At 36.5% G+C, this 18,685-nt stretch overlaps 2 protein-coding genes across 4 annotated transcripts; one reads left to right on the forward strand and one right to left on the reverse strand.

The window, feature by feature from the left end:
* On the forward strand, positions 1 to 4,284 carry LOC113301524 (tetratricopeptide repeat protein 1-like). 3 transcript variants are annotated; one of them, XM_026550294.1, is made up of 5 exons: positions 1 to 381; positions 1,779 to 1,958; positions 2,198 to 2,324; positions 2,444 to 2,557; positions 4,011 to 4,284. In XM_026550294.1, exons 1-5 carry the CDS (start codon positions 169 to 171, stop codon positions 4,091 to 4,093), a joined length of 717 nt encoding a protein of 238 aa, XP_026406079.1. In that variant the 5' UTR covers positions 1 to 168; the 3' UTR covers positions 4,094 to 4,284. The 3 variants fall into 3 exon arrangements, with proteins under 3 accessions (XP_026406079.1, XP_026406081.1, XP_026406082.1); XM_026550296.1 differs by lacking the exon at positions 4,011 to 4,284 and adding an exon at positions 3,626 to 3,786; XM_026550297.1 differs by lacking the exon at positions 4,011 to 4,284 and adding an exon at positions 3,254 to 3,589 and having other exon boundaries at positions 2 to 381.
* A 437-nt stretch (positions 4,285 to 4,721) lies between these two features.
* LOC113301313 (WD repeat-containing protein 75-like) lies at positions 4,722 to 14,236 on the reverse strand. Its single transcript, XM_026550076.1, has 17 exons — positions 14,048 to 14,236; positions 13,734 to 13,869; positions 13,462 to 13,647; positions 13,117 to 13,287; positions 12,124 to 12,523; positions 11,866 to 11,984; positions 11,674 to 11,751; positions 11,164 to 11,301; positions 10,357 to 10,401; positions 9,558 to 9,724; positions 8,838 to 8,916; positions 8,672 to 8,757; positions 7,889 to 8,018; positions 7,251 to 7,383; positions 6,521 to 6,678; positions 5,872 to 6,070; positions 4,722 to 5,282 (listed from the first exon to the last, which is right to left on the reverse strand). Exons 2-17 carry the CDS (start codon positions 13,851 to 13,853, stop codon positions 5,074 to 5,076), a joined length of 2,418 nt encoding a protein of 805 aa, XP_026405861.1. The 5' UTR covers positions 13,854 to 13,869; positions 14,048 to 14,236; the 3' UTR covers positions 4,722 to 5,073.
* Between the last annotated feature and the right edge of the window lie 4,449 nt (positions 14,237 to 18,685).

An 18,685-nucleotide genomic window follows, 5' to 3' on the forward strand; every position in this document is an offset into this window, starting at 1 on the left:
GTTTTTTTTAGACATTTCTTAATGATTCACTATAACTTACTCTCTCACTTATTCGCTGATTTGCTAACGTAGTTTGTGGGCTATGAATAATAATAAAAAAGGTCAAAAAAAAAAAAAAAAAACCTCATTTTTGTTTTTCTCATAATCTCCGTGAAATAATTCGCAAAAATGGTGATTATCGAATCAGCACCAAACGGGGGTGAAGATGAAGATACCAGTACACAAATTAATGTAGTTGAATCAAATAGTAGTAGTATTAAATCAACCGAAGAGACTAATAACGATGGATTTGAAACAGCAAGTGAAGGTGATGGGGCTAGAGAAGAAGAAGAAGAAGAACCTGTTCTTGCTCCATCTCCATCTAACGAGGAATTACAACAGGTACATTCAAAGTTGGAGTATTCTGTTTATTAGGGTTTTAATTTGGCTTTTATTTGCATTTGATGTACATTAGAGGTCTAATTTCCTCAATTATTGATTTTTATTATAGATAAGAGTAACAGGAATATAATATATATATGAAAGAGTAGATAATTGGTCAAAGACCAGGAGCATGCACAAAACTGGGAATCCTGTACCAATTATTTTGTAAAGTCTGTAAGATCCAAGTATGTGAATCAATGGGATACATTAGCTTAGCTGAGCCATGGAGACAGAGTAACTACAGTATTGGTATATCTACATTCTGTGTCTTCTTTATTCATACTGCTATACAACTAGTGTAAAGATAGGAAAATGAGTAGACTATCTATATTAGTCTCAATTTTTATATCCAAAGTTCTTCCCAAATTTACATAATTTCATTATAGTAGTAAGAGAAGTCTTATGGTGGAAGAGTTCCATCTTCCACGCCACCTCAGCATTTGGAATTGTGGATGGAAGTGCAAGTGTAGTGGTGGAACAACAAAAACGCTAATTAGAATAGTGTTAGAAAAATGCTATTCTGAATAGCGTTTTACGCTATTAAGATTAACGCTTTTTTTTTAGCCATTAGATTTTCAAGGGCCCCTTTTAAATCTACGGATAAAAAAAAGCGCTATTCTGATTAGCGCTTTTCGTCTTCTAGTGTGCTATTCTGGTTAGCGTTTCCTGTCTTCTGGTTAGCGCTTTCTGAATAGTGTTTTATGCTAATCTGATTAGCTCTCATATGGATTCCACATGACCTCCCACAAAACCATGGAACACTGCTTGAATTTTTCATGGAAAAAACCAATTTAGAAGCCACTAGACTTGACATTCCACAATTTTTCCACACTTGGAATAGGATGGATTCCACCATAAGACTTGCTCTAACAGTAACCATGTCCATGTATCCTTTACCTTCTAAGTTATCTCCCTCCTTCCTTCTTTAACCTTATTCTACTTCGATCCTAATTCCCCATTCTCACTCTCTGTAGCAATCTTATTTTCACTTTTGCTTAGTTGTTTTTTACTGTTACTTGAACAGTATTGAGTCTAATAGCTAGTGTGAATTAAGTGTTGATAATTATAAAAAAGGTGCTTACATTTTCTGTGGAGATCACAGAGGAAATTCATTAGCCATTGGTTGTTATGGAAAGTAATTGTTTTGGCTGTCATCCTCTGTTGGCGCATTGTATGCTGTCAACATGAATTGATATCAGATTCAACTAGCAATAAGCCAAGTAGCCAACAATGCATGATGTTTTTTCACTTGCCGAACCAAATATTAGTGGTTACTACTCATTAGTTGTTATATCATTAAGTTACACTAGAATCAAATGATCATTATCTTTTATTTTTGTTTATTACTGATGCAGAAAGCTTTAAGTGAAGCCAATGATGCGAAAACTGAAGGAAATAAGCTTTTCAGGTCTGCGCAGTATGAAGATGCCTTGTTGCGGTATGAGCTTGCGTTACAGGTTGCTGCTGATATGCCTGCATCCATTGAGATCCGCTCTATATGTCATGCAAATAGAGCTGCTTGCTTCTCAAATTTGGTACGAGTATATATAACATGATGTTTATTATTCAACCTAAGGCACATGACAAATGACCCAATATGTTTCTTTTGCCTTCTTTTAGGTCTTGTTACACCGTCTGTTCTGAACTATGTACTTGAGTGTGTAATTTTAAGTTTCGACCATGGTTTTCTTTTCATGTATCATAGTGGGCTTCTTTTTCGTCTGGTCACTTTGTTGTATTATTTGATCTTGAAGTTGATACATGATATTCTCAGGGCAGATATGAGGAGACTATTAAGGAATGCAACAAAGCTTTGGAGTTAAATCCTGCATATATGAAAGCTCTGATTAGAAGAGGGGAGGCTCACGAAAAGCTTGAACACTTTGAAGAAGCTGTGATAGGTCTGAATGTTAACAAGATTTCTCTAGACATAGTTCCTCTCCCTTATTCTTCGTGAAGATATCTTTTGTTTACCACTGATCAACTTATGAATTTATTTACTGTTTTTCTTTTCTTTCAGACATGAAGAAAATTGTAGAGTTGGATCCTTCAAATAATCAAGCTAGAAGATCCATTGTACGCTTGGAGCCCTTAGCTGCAGAAAAGCGAGAAAAGATGAAAGAAGAGATGATTGGTAAGTCATAAGCTCTTGCTCTGTTCTCTTATTATATCTCTCATCCTTCACTTCTAGTGCAGAAAACTTCTAAGCTCGTTTCTTCTATCAGTGAATCTTACTTTTTTAAATGATTGTATGGAGTTGGACTATTTAGCAGTCTTCTGATGAATTACATGAGACCTTTTAGGATGAAGAGGTATTGTATTTGATAGATATGGGACTAGATATTCAGTAAAGTTTCATGAAAATGAAGCATGATGCATTATACACTAGTTTAGTACTTCCGAATAGGATGGCATTTTTCATATTGTCTTGTCTTAATCGCGTGATAAGTAGTTAAAAGTTCATGCTCTGTTGCATATTGGGATGCAACTTAGCCAACACCTTTGAGTTGCATGTGCGTGAGAATCACCTCACTGGGCTACAAGTTCTCTCAAAGGTCACAGTATTTGTGGGCTACAAGTCTTCTTAAAAATTACCGATAACTGTTGGGGGAAGTATACAAGTCAAGTGGTAGACAGTAGGCCACAATTCTTAAAGTTCATGGTTATCGTGGCATGGCGTATACCTTGTCAACCAGGGTTTCTGGTATGTGAAGGTTGGGTACAGTTTTGGTTTGTTGTTTCTAGAAAGTAATATCTGGTCAGAGAGAGATATATAACATTCAGAAATTAAATTTTGGCCTCTTGATTTCCTGTATTTGTGTGGATATAGGATAAGTTTCAATGGCATTTGAGCATTTTTAAGGTGTGAAGTGGTTAAGTTTTGAAGGTGGCTTAAAGCCTTAAACAATGACTTATATGCGTCAGGGTTATCTATTGTGTTCGAGTTCCTTATCGGGTTTTTGTTGAAGGTGAAGTGTCTGTCACTTCACCACTAGCTACATAAAGTACGTAAATTATGTACTATTTTGCTGTCACTGGAGTACCTTAAGGAGCCTTATATTAAACATATTCAGTTGAGGTATATAATCTGGGTTTAAGAACGCGGAGTTAAAATGTCCATCATATTAGTGATGTATCTGTACTTAATCGTCTCAGTGCTGCTATTTTGAAAGGTATGATATGAGTCATGATATTAATTCAGATTCAACACTGTGGACATGTAATGCTGGTGTATATGGTGCATTAGCGCCATTTTAACGTATCAGTTCTTTGAAGGATCATGAATAGATGATGCAAAAATGCAATATACTAGAGCTAGCGTTTTCTTCGAATAACACCACAGTAAGACTTTTGAGTTGTTGAATCCCATGGCGGTTAGATGGCTGTAGAAGTTGTTATTATTTTCATTTGTAATGTTTGGCCCAATGGCCCCTTGTCAGTTGTCTCTCTTACTGAACTTACGTATGAGTAGGACTTCTTAATCTTCAATGTTGGTATTTGCATACTCTTTGATGGGGCCATGCTTATAAAACCCAGCCTCTTTTTTATTCCACGGAAGCTAAAAGAAATGGGAAACTCTGTGTTAGGACGTTTTGGGATGAGCATCGACAACTTCAAAGCGGTGAAAGATCCAACCACACGATCGTATTCCCTCTCATTCCAGAAGTAAATTGTTCCTCGTTAAAAAGTTAAACGAGAAGAAAATTGGAGAGACAGAACCTTGAAAAATGAATGTGCCAGTACTATGACATGTTTAACTGTCCGAGAGAACCTTTCACATGCAGATATTGAAATCTGATAAATAACTGTAGAACTATTGATAGATCCCGATAAATGTGTACAGTTTTTACCTCCGAATCATATGAACGCGCTTTGCACTGATTCTCCTTTTCTTTTTTGCAAGTCAAATTCGCTTCAAGGTGTCCCTATAATTCTTTTTTTATTCGGGAGCTTAAGTGTATATTCCAAGGCTTTCAACGGCATGAAATGAAATAGCAGATCAACTTTGTTTCCAGATATACGTTGATACTTGATAGTCTGATTGCATATAAGGGTCAGGTTTCTTCACTGCAAACTAAGATCATCATCAAACATGCAGTCCATAAAAATTTAAATAGGAGGAATAAATTAATCAAGTTGATTGGTTAGTCCCGGCTGAGCAAGGGGCGGAACGTCTGGCTAGAGAAGAAACTAGTAGTGCAATGGTCAACAACGAAATGGACTAATGGTAGATAAAATTAAAGGCAGCAATGTGGCAAAATAGGTCGGCATATAAATTTTTAATCTGCAAAAAGAAATGAAATTTCAAAAACGAAGATAAAAACTAATCAAAATGATTTCAACCACATAAAAGGTCAAACATTACAAAGGGTGAAAAACAAAATTTTGACTACGATCACATGATGAATCTGCCACTTCTACTACCTTACAAGGATTACAGCACCACCCGCATGCTTTGACCTATATTGGAACCTCTCACAGTGTGAAGAAGTAAACTCTTTTATAACCGCATACACATCACTGACCTTAAAAAATTTCCTCCTCTTTCCCCGTCATAAACAGCTAAGATGTATAAGTGGGCATGAAAAGATATAACAGGTGATTATAAATATATCCAACAAAATTGATCAAATTCTGGGCTATCCTACTTTATTGTACAGCTTCTGGCCTTCTTTCAAGCAAGGATTCCAAAAAAACTGAACATAATTTTGTAAGAGGTAGACGGACATGTGATGATCCACTGAATATGCTCTCCCAAGGCCTTTCCGAAGGCACAAATGGGATCCGCAGCGTCTGATCTTTCTCAGTGCCGCTAATATTAGGAAGCTCACCATAAATAGATGCATACCCAGATACTCCTGATACATAGAGAAGCAGATTGTTAACTTAACAGTAACGGGTGCTAAATTTACGGACATCGCACCAGTGATTCTTCTGCTAAATTTGAGATTCAGTTATATGGAAGGAATTCTAATCAAGTTTCCCCTGAGATTCACAATCAGATGAGATTCAGAAGACATACAACTATGACTTTTCTCTGTAACTGTTCAGTTTGGGCTCTAAGCATCGTATTGAAAGAGATGTCTCGAAGTTCACAGTTTAACTCATGTTTACATAATGATATTCATCATACACCTACAGTTGGTGTCAGAATCATTCAGGTACAGTAGAATCAGTACCTGGACCGGTTGGCATGACTAAAATAATGTATAAGACAAGACAATGTGGATCTGAGACTGAAATAGTTAATCCCACTTGTTTGTTAACAAGTAACTAATAGCCAAGGTGTACCAATTCAGCGACGTCAAAACTGATTGACAAAAACAAGGCGAGGATACTTCCCCTTCTCAGTTCTCCACAGCATTTACTAATTTTCAATCAGAAGAGAATGGATATCTTCAACAACAAAAAAGAACAAGCAGAAGACATGAAAAACTAGCAAATTACCTGTCTCCTCCGTGGGGACCACACTCTCTCGGCGATATACCCTGTTGGTGTTGTCTTCTTTGCCATGTGGATCGAAGATGATATACTCATGGTCACCACTGACATAAACAAGAACCTCAGCAGGTTGTTCTTCGCTGACAAGTTTCCTATCAAGTGAAGATGGGTCTCCTTGAATAAATGATAGTCCCCCTCCCTTTGCCTGAGATAAAAACACCAAGAATAAAAACCAGCTATAAGCCAGAGAGTTATATAATTGAGTTCATGGTGATGCTCACCAAGAGCTAATACATCGAAACCTACAGATGAGCAGCTTGGATGGGTCACAAGTAGTAAAGAGGCCTCTTCCAATATAAAAAATTGCTCATCGGGATAAAAAGAAGTCCTAGAAAATGGTATCATGAAGAATGGTGTATTCCACTTACTTTGGATGTTCTCAGCTCAGACTACTCGGACAGTTCTATAATCAAAGACCTCGCCAAATCACTCAGAATCATGTTAAATTGGCTCATTAGTTTGGGTTGAGAGTCGGAAGTATGCCAGTAACGGGTATTTATAGTAAAGTAATAAATGGACATATTAGTTTTCTATGTATCAACAGACAAATGAACAATGTGGCACATCGGATAAATAATGCAGGGCAAAGACATACCTTCTTTACTGTCCAGGTTGCCAGAGGAACCACATCCTCCACACTAAATAATAAGATTACGCCATCCATGCTTTCATGTGCAGTCTCATTAGATGTGGATAGTTTTGGGTTAAGGGCTAGAACAGCAAAACAAGTACCATCCATGGTACAGGTCACAGCTGCATGCATGAGAAAAATATTGAAGATGAGAACATGGATCATACATCATCCAGGAGAAAACACGATACCAGCAAAGAGATGGATTTAATTATATCCAGTTTTATTAGTCCGAAACTTTGTACCAGCTCAAAGTTTCAGTAACAAGACACATGCTTTGAAAGTCAAGCCTTCGGCCATTGTGAGCAAGTTAATATCTTACACCGGTACCCTAACTTAGCAAGAATGAAAGGAAAAAATGTACTGAAACTTTTGCAGTACTTTCAACTTAATGAGTTTATGCAATTCACAAAAATAATATACATTACTAGGAAAAGACATAAAAAGTTAGATTTGTCACAACTTGTTCATTATTCACAGGTAATCCCCGAAACCCATGCCCATGCCGTCACTATTTACTTTACTCAACATCCACACTTTGTTTCCGCTCAATAGAAGATTTTGGGAGCCTTTCTGTTGAGCAGTTACTCAAGTAAACTAAACAGCAAGACAATATAGATATTGGATGACCAAGAATTGACTATCAAATGAAGTAATATGCTACCCTGATATTTCCCTTAAAGAGAATACGCACCTTTGATAAGAAGATTATAGGACCACAACTTAGAAAGCTTTGATGTACTCCAAACTGATAGCTGTGGCTTTGAATCTCTGGATACTGACACAAGATATTCTGACTTCCCAGCAAAAGTAAGGGACACAATTCGCTGAAAAAAGGAGGTTGACTATTAGTGTTACACATACTTACAGATAAGATGCAGTGAAGATGTTAGCATAGAGGTCAACTTTGCTTGGTCCCAAGGGCAGTGCCTATCTAGTATACGCAAATACTTAATGAAAGAGGTACTATTTTTCCCACTCCGTTCAACTTGCTACTTAACGTGACATGGAACTAGCAGTAAGAGTTAGTACATTTGACCAAACGTCTTGGACTCAGTTCAACTCAGATAACTGCATATGGGTCAATCAAACCCCTACATCCTAATCATGAGACTAGGGGGTTTGGACCCATAAGCCTCAAACCTTTTGGGATGGTAAAATATTGGCCAGCCTCATAAAACATGGGAAAATGGCATCCCATTTCCTACTGCTTGTTTATTCCATGCACAGTATCAGATGTCTAGCACCACCATATGTCGTTTTTTTAACTCACTTTCTTCGAGCCTTTAGAAAAGATTACTAAAAATTCAGGTAAGAAAATCAGAGGATTACCGTAGGTGTATCTCCGATTACAGCAACTAGAACATTTTCTAATGGATTCCACAACGTAATAACAGTTTCAGCAGCAACAGCAAGAACAGACCCATCAGCAGAAAATGCAGCAGCTGTCATTGGCTTTTCCCTAAGTAGCAGCAAACCATGTATATTGATAATCCATACAGAAGTGGAAGCTTATAACGATCATATATTAATCATAGAAAATGCTTCATGAACCAACAAACTACCCACTACTATCCTCGCAATCATTTCCTGCTTGTGGAAGTTATAATGGCGTATATCTCAGTAATCAGTGACTATAACTTCAGAAACCTAAAGGATACCGCAACTCGAGTTAAAAGATAGAGAGAGATGATTAGTGATTCTGATTATTATTGAACATTTGATAAATAAAACCATCAACGACAATTCTAAGAATCTGGAATTTTAGCTGTTAGATTGTGTCGAGGATACATGTGACAACTTTTTCAAGGAGTTGCCGTTCTAGAAGGTTCTTTGTCGCATCTCTATCGACGAACAAACTTCATACAGTTGCCGTGGAGTCTCAAAAGTCAAAATGGAAACTCTCTGATATCCAGCCTTAGGCATCATAGACCAATTATTACAAGGAATTGAATGGATAAGGGAGACATACTAATGTGTATAGAAGGGTCTAAAAATCTACTAAAGGTTCTGCAGCAAATTAATTTGGCTTTAACTATATTTGGGTGTTTGTAAGGATAGCAGGTAAAATGGCCTAAATAGGGAAAAGAGATTTAAATGAAAACAAGACCATACTTGTATGAACCAACGGAGTTACATCTCCAGCCAAATTGCTGAGGCACTTGATCTTTTTGTTGCAGATCAGAACTCCGAACCCAAATCTGAGTATAGAAAGACGAACAAATTTGAGAAATAATTACAAAAATACTTGAATTCATCAGACTAAGTGAGATACTATTACCTTAAAGTCACCACCGTGTGAAGTACTAACTGCCATATTACGAGTGGGATTGAAGGCTATCGCAGAAATTCCAGCATCACTGTTGATTAGCGACGAAGAAGATATATATTAAAACACAGTGAAGACTTTAAACAAAAATACAAATCGCTAGTTATGTGCTACTTCAACATTTAAGTATGAGAGAAAAAGAAACCATATCTGACCACTATATATATTTTAGAAAAAATATATATGCTCAAGACTCAGAGGGGTCTTTCATTTTGGCGGAATATGTGCTAATAACGCTACATATTAACACACCAAATCTGAAAACCACGATACGAGACGGGCCTTCCGATCAACAATTGGTGCATGCTAATTGATTCAAGAGACCAGTAACTTTTTTATCGAACATGATCACTTAATCATCAGAATTATCCTTTAAAAGATGAAACATCTAGTCAGAAACTTCACTACTCCATGAGAGGCGACCTACTCTCACTACAAATCAGACTGCATTCAAGAGAACAGACTCCATGTCTCATCCTCATACGAATGTATTCTCTTCGCACTGTGTTAAATAATTTAGGTTCTTCAAAGGGTGATTTAACTAAAATTTAGTTAAAGAAATTTTCAGGTTAGGTATGAGGAGGCGAGTGAAACTGGATACAAGCATGTCACTGTTAGAAACCCACATAAGAATTAAGAAATCCAAAACCATAACAAATGCAGTATTTAGACCTGTGAGGCTCGTATATAACAGTCGACAAGGTGAATGCACCCTTACGATTCCCAGCTTCCCAAAATCTGAGACAAACAAGACCACCAAATCCGTCCTCCGAGAGCTTAACTTCAGCCGTACCCATTTTTGTGCCATCCTTAGAGAGAGCTAATAAATTTACAATTAACTGCATCCATCAAAGATAAAAAAATGTCTTCACTTTCCCAAAAGACGATCAACTTATAAGGAATCACTAATTTGTATGACTAACTAGATAAATATTAGATACTAAAAATAAAAGGAAGTCACCAACGAAAAGAACAGTTCATACTCGGTCATATCAAGAAACGCACACAGAAAATAAGTATGAACAGCGTCCATTAAAACTAACAGAAAAACCAGGCTTGGTAGGGTGATGCGAAAGCAATATAATGGTAGCCATATCTAGCTTACATTAATTTAAAATGGGCCCAAGCCATGGTGAAGATAATTTCCAAATCTGCTCTGACGTTGTTCCATGATCAAGGGTTGAAAATATGAATTTGGACTTGTACAAGATATTCTACTGTAATTTCAAAGCTTTTCCCCAGATTGAGTTGCTTCGACAAGTTATTATCAAGATAAAAATCTAGTATTTTGAACTTTTTTAAGTGGGTGTGTGGGCATAAGGAAAAGGGGTCTTGTTCCGTTCTTAAAGTATTTCAAGATATCCCTATGAACGGCATTGAGATATCAACTCATTCACTACACTTAAAAAATAATGTTTCAAAAAGATATCCGAAGTAATAATTGCCATTCATTACTGTTAACTTTACATACCGTGATTTCGTCACTAGGCTGATGATTTCTTTCACATACTTGAACCTGCAAATAAGCTAAATTGGATAAATGCTTCCATCATGAAACGAGAATAACTGCGACATTCTTGGAAGAGTAAGTTGACCATGGTTTACTCTTATTGTTACAGTATGAGGCACAGAACGTAAGGACCCAATGGAGGTCCTTACTACTTAGTGAAACAGAGGAAACCCTACAATAAACTATTCCATACAAGTCATACGGATCTGAACTATATAACATGATCATCCAAATGTTTTACCAGAAACATACCAATTTAAACGAATCCTAGGGTGTATCCAATAGTGTAAATGGGTTCGACGAGTGCAAGCAAATCTCATAAATATATAAAAAAGTGCAGAGACAAAATGTATGCAAGCCCTTGCACAAGCGCCAATCCAATAGAAAGAAATGTTTGGTGTTTCATACCCAAAACATGTGGATATGCAATGCCAAGACTGAAGGTCTCTTTTGGGGGAAATCTCTTTACTTTTTGGTTCAGTTAAACCTGAGAGATGTATTAAGCAATGAATACTAGTTATTCAAGCCACACCAACCACAATAAATTTCCTAGAAAGTAAGGCACAAGATGGGCCACAAAGGTTGGAATACATGCCTACATGAATAAGAAAACTTGGGAAGGAAAAAAGAAGCCAATTTAAAATGTTTAGTTTTGCATTCTTTAACACATTTCTAAAATCTGAACAGAAGAAAACACAACTCTGGAAAGATACTATACAGAATGAAGTAAACAACAAAGAGAGTATCATCATATCCAAATCTGCATACCTGTGAAATCTCATGGTCGTCGAACAAGCTGTAGAATTGTATTGAATAGGTTTCTGTTCTCAATGCAACTAAACCAGTGCTGTAATCGAAGGCCATAACATTGCATGATCCCTCTTTGACGTCGAGAAGGGAAGGAAGCTGTATATACACCATTGAGTATCTATGTTAAAATAATGCAACAGACAAGTGAAAAGAATCCCTTCCGAAAGGCACACATCACCTAGAAGAAAATTACAGGATGGTTCCAATGGTATAGCATTAATGTGCCCAAAGTGCGACATCTAGTCCAAGTACACAACTAATGAGAGAGTACGAACGCCCATTTTACTAAAAAATGCCAGAATATATGTTGAAACCTGTCGTCGGATCCCCATACAGACCACGAATGTCTCAATGAGATAATTCAAACAACCTTGGAGATCTTGGCAGTTCTCTTGGATTACCAAATAGATTCCGTAGCACATTTACAAAAAAGTACCTAATAGGACAAAAGAAAGAACAAGTACAAACCTTAATCCCAGCGATGGACTTCAAGATTTCCATGGAAGGCATTTGCAAAAGATGTATTTGATTGTCTGCACAAGATATCTAAACATACCATTATTCAGTATAACTTCAACAGTAAGTTCTGCTACATTCTAGTTGACAGGTACTCCCGATTTGAAAAGAAATCATCAAATTTACATTAGTAAAAGTCCTTACTGAGGAAAGAGTAGGATCCAAAGACTCTGCAAAATATGTAAGTGGGGATCCAATACGCGGAAGAAATCTCTGTTTGCCTGTGTCGAGCTGCCAAACCACTAGAACTCCCTCCTTTCCCCCTAAATAAGATAATTATCACATACAGAATTTAGATTTTTCATTTTTCCCCAGGGTAAAAACCATGGTCATACAAGTGACATACGAAATACTGAAAAGAACAAAATCAAAATGAAGTCATTAATCTGGTTTCTGCTTTACCTGAGTATAGATAAGCTCCATCAAAAGAAAAAGACAGAACCTTCACTTCAGATGGGTGCCAATGCCATGTTGAGCATGACTCGGCATCATCCTCACCCCTCACCCCAGGAGCAGTTTCATCATTCTTTACCACTATCACATTCTTGCGTCCTCCGGAAAAAGTTTTCTTTCCAATACCTCTCCAGATCAAAATCCTTCCAGTTGAATCACCTGCGGCTATGATTTTCTCTGTTGGATGAAACGCAATGGCTGTGAAGTTTTTAGTGTGGTGCAGTGTTATCTTCTTGACATCATATTTTGAGTCTTTAGCAAAGATCTTCCATATATGAACCTTGCGCTTGTGTCGAATGCCAAAAAAATCTCCCGAGGGACTGCTAGTTATATACTCCAGGTGTCTAGTCTGAACACAAGTAGATGCAAGACATAAGTAAACAATCATATACCCATACGAAATTTCTCAAATCTATGCAGGGCTAAGAAACCGAAATTTGCGCATTTAGCAGGATTCTGGGAGAATCTTAGATTAAATGAGAAAGAAGCTTATGACGGCGACATGACCCTAAATAGAGTGGTGTATACAAGGTTAATTGTTTCAGCGTAAGCAATGTGTGAAGTAATGCTTAGTATTCAATTTGGAATTTATGTCCTTCAATATTTCTACTGCACATCTGACCTAGAATTAGGTGAAAAATAATTAACCACATACACATATATACGTACATACAGCGGGAAAATATCCAAGTATTACAATAATCTGACATGAGAGCGATAGTGACGACTACACATCCAACTTCTAGGCATAGCAATCTGCCTAGATTCTATATGTTGTGTGGAACAGATAATGATGTAAGGTACTCATTTGCTCAAACAATAAAGCAATCAGAACTTGCACAGTGCCAAAGTGCAGGAAAAATACCTAGTGAGATCATTATGTTTCAAACTCACAAAAATTAGACTTCTTTTACAAGAAAATAAGAGTTGGCTAGAGACTACCTCTGTCAGAACTACACCAACTTTACAACCTTTTGCTAAGTTATATCTCCATATTTTTCCCCTAAAAGCATTGTCATCTGTTGTGTTTGTATCTTCAACTGATACAAAAGCAAAAGGATCTGATACTTTTCCACTGCTCTCATTGGATAGTCCAGGTAAATTCGGAATCACCTGGTAAAGAAATAAACACACTTAAAATTAAACTGAATCGCAAGTTAGGCAATATCAACCAATCAAAAAAAAAAAGTTACGCACTTTCAACAACAAATAAACCACTAGAAAAAACGCCTAATGGACCTTAACAATAACTTCCTTTAAGGTTTTAAGTGAAAGACTATTTCTTACCATTGAGAATATCGGCAGCTCGATATCAAATTTTTTGATAACTTGTGCTGTAGAAAAGTCCCAGTAACGAATAGTTCCATCCAGTGACGATGTCCAGCAATAAGACAAAAATTTACTTGCTGGGGTAAGAGACGGTACAACAATCACAGAAGTAACAAGTCCTGTGTGACCTTCCAATTCGGTTATCTATGTAAACCAAAACAGAAAAGTTAAATACCTCAAAAATTTCAGCAAAACAAATTCTAAGAACTGAGAAAATGAGAAAAAACTACCTGTAAGCCAGTGGAGGTGCTAAAGATTGAAACTGCATTGCCAGTACAGACCAATAGTTTTTTCCCATCACTTGAAAATGCGGGAGATGAAGAAACAAGGCTTTTCCCACCAGTTATCATTCTTATCAGCAATAGCCTACACATAAACAAGGGGAGATAGAACTAATATTAGAAAAATAAAAAAGAAATGGTTTTAGAAGAATAAAAATTAGGGTTTTAGAATAAGAAATAAATGAATCTGAAAGAAGTTTGAGAAAGATGAATATAGTAAACTGCAAGAGGAGAACATGACGAAGAATGAAAAGTAGAAATACCTCGGCAGTCTTCAATGGCGGTATTTTTCTCCCTGTTGTGCCTCTCTTCCAAACTCTACTCTGTCTGTGTCTTTTTGTTGCCTTCGAACTTGGAACCCAAAACCTAAGCCGACAGTAGGATACACATTCTCGTTAAGGGCGGACTCTTGGGCGGACTAGTTCCTGGTATGTACTCGGTACACCGTTGTGGTGGAGTCGGCAGAAAGTCCACAGCATCTTGCCGCACACCGAGAAGTGATTACCATTTTATCAGGGGAGTTCGAACTTGGCAAATAATAAAATTTGTTCAGCCAGGCGGATCGACAAGCGCTTGCCGCTATGGTAAATGAAAAAGAGATGGTACCAAATGCACCACCAATTTTTTGTTCAGCAATGTGTATGGACAAAACATAATATAACCGCAAGTAAACCAGTATGATCCTTGAAAATATGTATATAGAGTTTATATCTCTATCTCTCATCAATAAGATAGATAATAGAATCTATGAGCCTAATTGTTAAGAAGAGTACTTGAATGATCTCAAAAATTAATATCCAAGATCAATCTAGTCGTATCCAAATATTTAGATCCGAAGTCTGCCAAGTGTGAAACTTGTTATCTATCTTTCAAGATACGAATTCTATAAGAAACAAATCTCATAACGTTGTACTTGTGTAAATCCTATTATAAATATAAATGATATAATGCAAAAAAGGGAAAAACACAAGACATCAGAATTTTGTCAACGAGGAAACCACAATAGCAGCAAAACCTCGGGACCTCGTCCAGATTTGAACACATAACTGTATTAAGCCTCTACATACACTAGCATACTATCATATTTCGGACTGGAATATAGGAGAGACCGAATCCACTCTCCAAGCGACTCAGTTATAGTCGCGCTCCTTGCGTCTCTTGAACCTCGCAAGGCTCTATGCAATTGCTTCCTTTAGTTGACGTCTTTTACATCCTAAGAGTTGCTTCAACCTAAGTGAAGACTTTTGTTACCAATATGCCTCTAATATATAAGCCTATTTGATTTCCCCTTAGATCAAAGCTCAAGGCTTGGAAATTTGTTTGCAATATACAAAGTTGGAAAACCCCATATATTCCGAACACTTGCACCCAGTTAGCTGAGAAACTTGGATTCTTAACCACCTTTCAATAATAATGGTGAAATAATTAATTAAGTATAGTTTTCATATATCTATCTTGAGGAATTACAGAGTCTGAAATGAAAAGAACTTTATGATTCCTATTGATCTTACCTGAAAGAGATTACGAGAACCTCGCTAGCAGAAAAGCAAGGTCGGGATATACGAACTATCAAGATAAAGATAGTCGGACCTGGCTTCACGAACCCCCAAGAAATGTCTTTTAGTCGTAGACCTGATTATGTATCTCATAGGAAACATAGGTCTATATAAGATGACTCTAGCTATCAACTAGGACACAAAGTGTCGGGGATTGATTTTCCGAGTTGAAAGAGTGTAGATGTTCAAGACTGAGGGTTACTTAGAATTCAAGCAAACACTTTCTCTATTCAGAAGAAACTCTAATTAGGGTTTCAAGTAAGCATGTAAGAAATTTGTATTGAAATCACATAAAAGGATATATACAGTGGTCCGGGTATATGGAACGTGTTTATGATAGTTTTTGGAAAATATGCCTTATGAAATAGTAAGCAATTTGATGTTCATCTAAACACTTAAGAATTTAATCATTACGCACATACACAAGTGTTTTAGTGATCAATGATGCCTTAAAAAGTTTATGAGAGTCATAGCAATGTTAAACATATTTTTTTAAAAATAAGTTTTTGAGTACCTGCTAAAAATCCACTAGGATCGTTGGTGAAACGGTTCGTGAACCGTCTATCAGTTCATGAGTGACGGTGCTACGGTTCGTGAACCAGTTTCTCCAACCGTTCAGCGACTCGTGAACTCATGGCGCTACGGTTCATGAACTGAGTTCGCCAACCGTTGGCCTTATCAACAATTCAGACTACCACGGTTCGTGTACCGGGTTGGTGAATCGTCCCATTCTGAACTGTAAGTTTTGCAAGGTGGTTTGCCAACCTTCTTGTATTCCACAAACTCAAATATCTATGGTTTGCGAGATGGTTCGCCAACCTACCTTGAGTCGAAATTACAGTAGTTCTGAATTTCTCTCTTTTGATGTTTGAAACCTTACCATATGATAAATCATTGCTTGGGCAATTTTTAAATGATCCACAAAATTAATTCATGAACAATAAATTGTTTCGAACTAATATTGTTAAGGACCTACGAACATCCAATGTTTGTATCATTTTTCGAGATGTTTAATAAGATAAGCCTGACACAAAATTTCTTTTTTGCAATAAATCTACTAGAAGTCATGCGACATAGTCTTATAAAGATATAATGGTAAAGCTTGTGAGTAAATAGAACGGCTCAGTCTTCACATGCCTTGTTGATGAATTTATCCAAATGTCTTCTTTGATCTCCAGTCTTCGAAGGTAATGTCTAATACTCAACTACCAACTTTTATACCTAGTCTGAGACTTGACTTAGTAAACTAGAAATCAAGATATATTTTTGTCATCTAACATTGACAACAAGCTTTAAATAGCAAAACTTGTGGGTTCAACTGAGCATGCTCTAACATAAAGTATATTTGTTGGCAACACAAAAAACGCGCAGCAAAAGTTCGGATGCCCGGCTGACATTCAGATGCCAGTGTTTTAGCTTTAGTCGCTGGTGGCTTAGCGTCTACTACCAACAACTAATTTTCCAACGGTAACTAACGGTTATTCTTTTCATCTATATAAATTACTCAATTATCTCTTACTAAATCACAACACTCTTTACATATATTTATTTTCTCTCAATTTTAGTCAATCAAATCACAAAACTGTTTACACATATCCATTTTATCTCAATTTCAATCAATTTTATTTTTCAACCATGAATCCTGATTTTGATTCTTCTGGGGAAAATATGAAAATTGATGAAACTTTGTACAAAGAAGATAAAAATACATATTTAGAGATTTTGCGTCAATTGGATGAAGAGTCAAATGAGTTTAGAAGGTGGCAAAACTTTATGATGTAATTGCATTCATGGATAATAGCTAGGCCTTTAAAGCCAACATAAGTTTTCGATTGAATATGAACGTGGAGAGAGGGACATTTTACGATGTCATGAAGATGCATTATTCTTTTAAAGATAGATTTTCAGTGTTGATTCTGCATCGCTGCAACTTGCTTCAAAGGATTATTATCGAGCTTTGTCAGGCACAACCTCCATTTAATTATCAGTATGATGCACGGCATGTATGCAAATCAAGTCCATAACAAAAGATCATTGTAGCCCTCCGAATATTATGTTACGGGGTACCAACGGATTCCAGAGATGAGTTCATCCGTAGGAATCTCAAATTGTTTTACGACACAGTGGTCAAATTTTTTGGTCCAACTTTCCTACGAAAACCTACTCAGATAAATGTTGATAAAGTTTTTGCTCAAAACACAACTAGGGGTATTCCAGTGACGGTAGGTAGTCTTGGCTGCATGCATTGGATGTGACAGACATATCATGTTGAATGGGAAAGTCAATATAAGGGTCATTATCCAAGACCGATATTTTGGAAGCTTCAACAACTTATGATTGTTGAATTTGGCATGCTTTCTTTAGACTTCCGCGTTCACAAAATGACATCAATGTTTTGCATAAAGCACCCTTGTTCACACTATAATTTCGTCATCAAGGGTCATAACTACACTAATAGTTATTATTGGCAGACAAGATCTATCTACAATGGTCAACTTTAGTTCAATCCTACAGTCAGACCGGCTTGGGACCGACTTCAAAAGATAAGAAGTATTTTAACACGTAAAAAACGGCTTTGAGAAATGATGTTTAACGTGCACTCAAAATTTTGAAAAGGAAGTTCCCCATTATTTGTGGATTGTATTATTTTTTTATCTTCAAGAAATGAACAAAATTATGCTAACTTGCATAATTCTCCATAACATGGTCATTGAGGAAACCTAATGTGATCCTGTCTAGACTAGTTTTGAAGAAATAGATTTAAGGAATAATTTTGAAGTGTTTCATGGTCGTCCTGCACGAAAATATAGACTTGCCACTGACATAATTGAAAATCGAGGCCTCTGTGGACTGTTCATGGATGATCCGACCGTGCATCTTTGGACTAGAAAACGAGCTATGCGCGCTAGTCAAAACCAAGTCAATTTATCTTTTATTAGATTAAATGTTGTCATATTTTAACTATTTAATTATTTTATATAATTTGCAGAAAATTTAAATTTTGCATAATATATTTCCGCCCACATCTAGTATATTTAAATTCTACCTGCATAAACTAGTACCTTAAACTAAAAGTTAAACTACTACATTTAATTTTAAAGTTTAATTAAAGTAACTACTACATTTAGTCTTCAAAATTTATTATAGGTAACCACTTAATCAAGGTGGTATTCCTCTTCTTTTTATGCATAGGCTTCGTCATTTTCTTATTGGGCAGGTTGTGCGATTTTTTGTTTCATCCAATTGATGTTCCACCTTATCTGATTCTCTTTCTTGTAACATACGTTGTCACAGAGTCACTATATATTGAAGTGTTCATTGAAAGAATCTTGTTCCCCGGCAGTG

The sequence above is a fragment of the Papaver somniferum genome, chromosome 8, assembly GCF_003573695.1.
Source record: "Papaver somniferum cultivar HN1 chromosome 8, ASM357369v1, whole genome shotgun sequence".
NCBI classification, from domain to species: domain Eukaryota; kingdom Viridiplantae; phylum Streptophyta; class Magnoliopsida; order Ranunculales; family Papaveraceae; genus Papaver; species Papaver somniferum.

Bases quoted from the DNA above. Each gene is read 5' to 3' on its own strand.
- LOC113301524 (XM_026550294.1), top strand. From the start codon at position 169: ATGGTGATTATCGAATCAGCACCAAACGGGGGTGAAGATGAAGATACC. The intron at 1,959-2,197 runs GTACGAGTATAT...TGATATTCTCAG, and splicing joins CTGCTTGCTTCTCAAATTTG to GGCAGATATGAGGAGACTAT. The intron at 2,325-2,443 runs GTCTGAATGTTA...CTTTTCTTTCAG, and splicing joins CTTTGAAGAAGCTGTGATAG to ACATGAAGAAAATTGTAGAG.
- LOC113301313 (XM_026550076.1), bottom strand. From the start codon at position 13,853: ATGATAACTGGTGGGAAAAGCCTTGTTTCTTCATCTCCCGCATTTTCA. The intron at 13,648-13,733 runs GTAGTTTTTTCT...TGGTTTACATAG, and splicing joins GCACCTCCACTGGCTTACAG to ATAACCGAATTGGAAGGTCA. The intron at 13,288-13,461 runs GTAAGAAATAGT...TTTCTTTACCAG, and splicing joins AGCTGCCGATATTCTCAATG to GTGATTCCGAATTTACCTGG.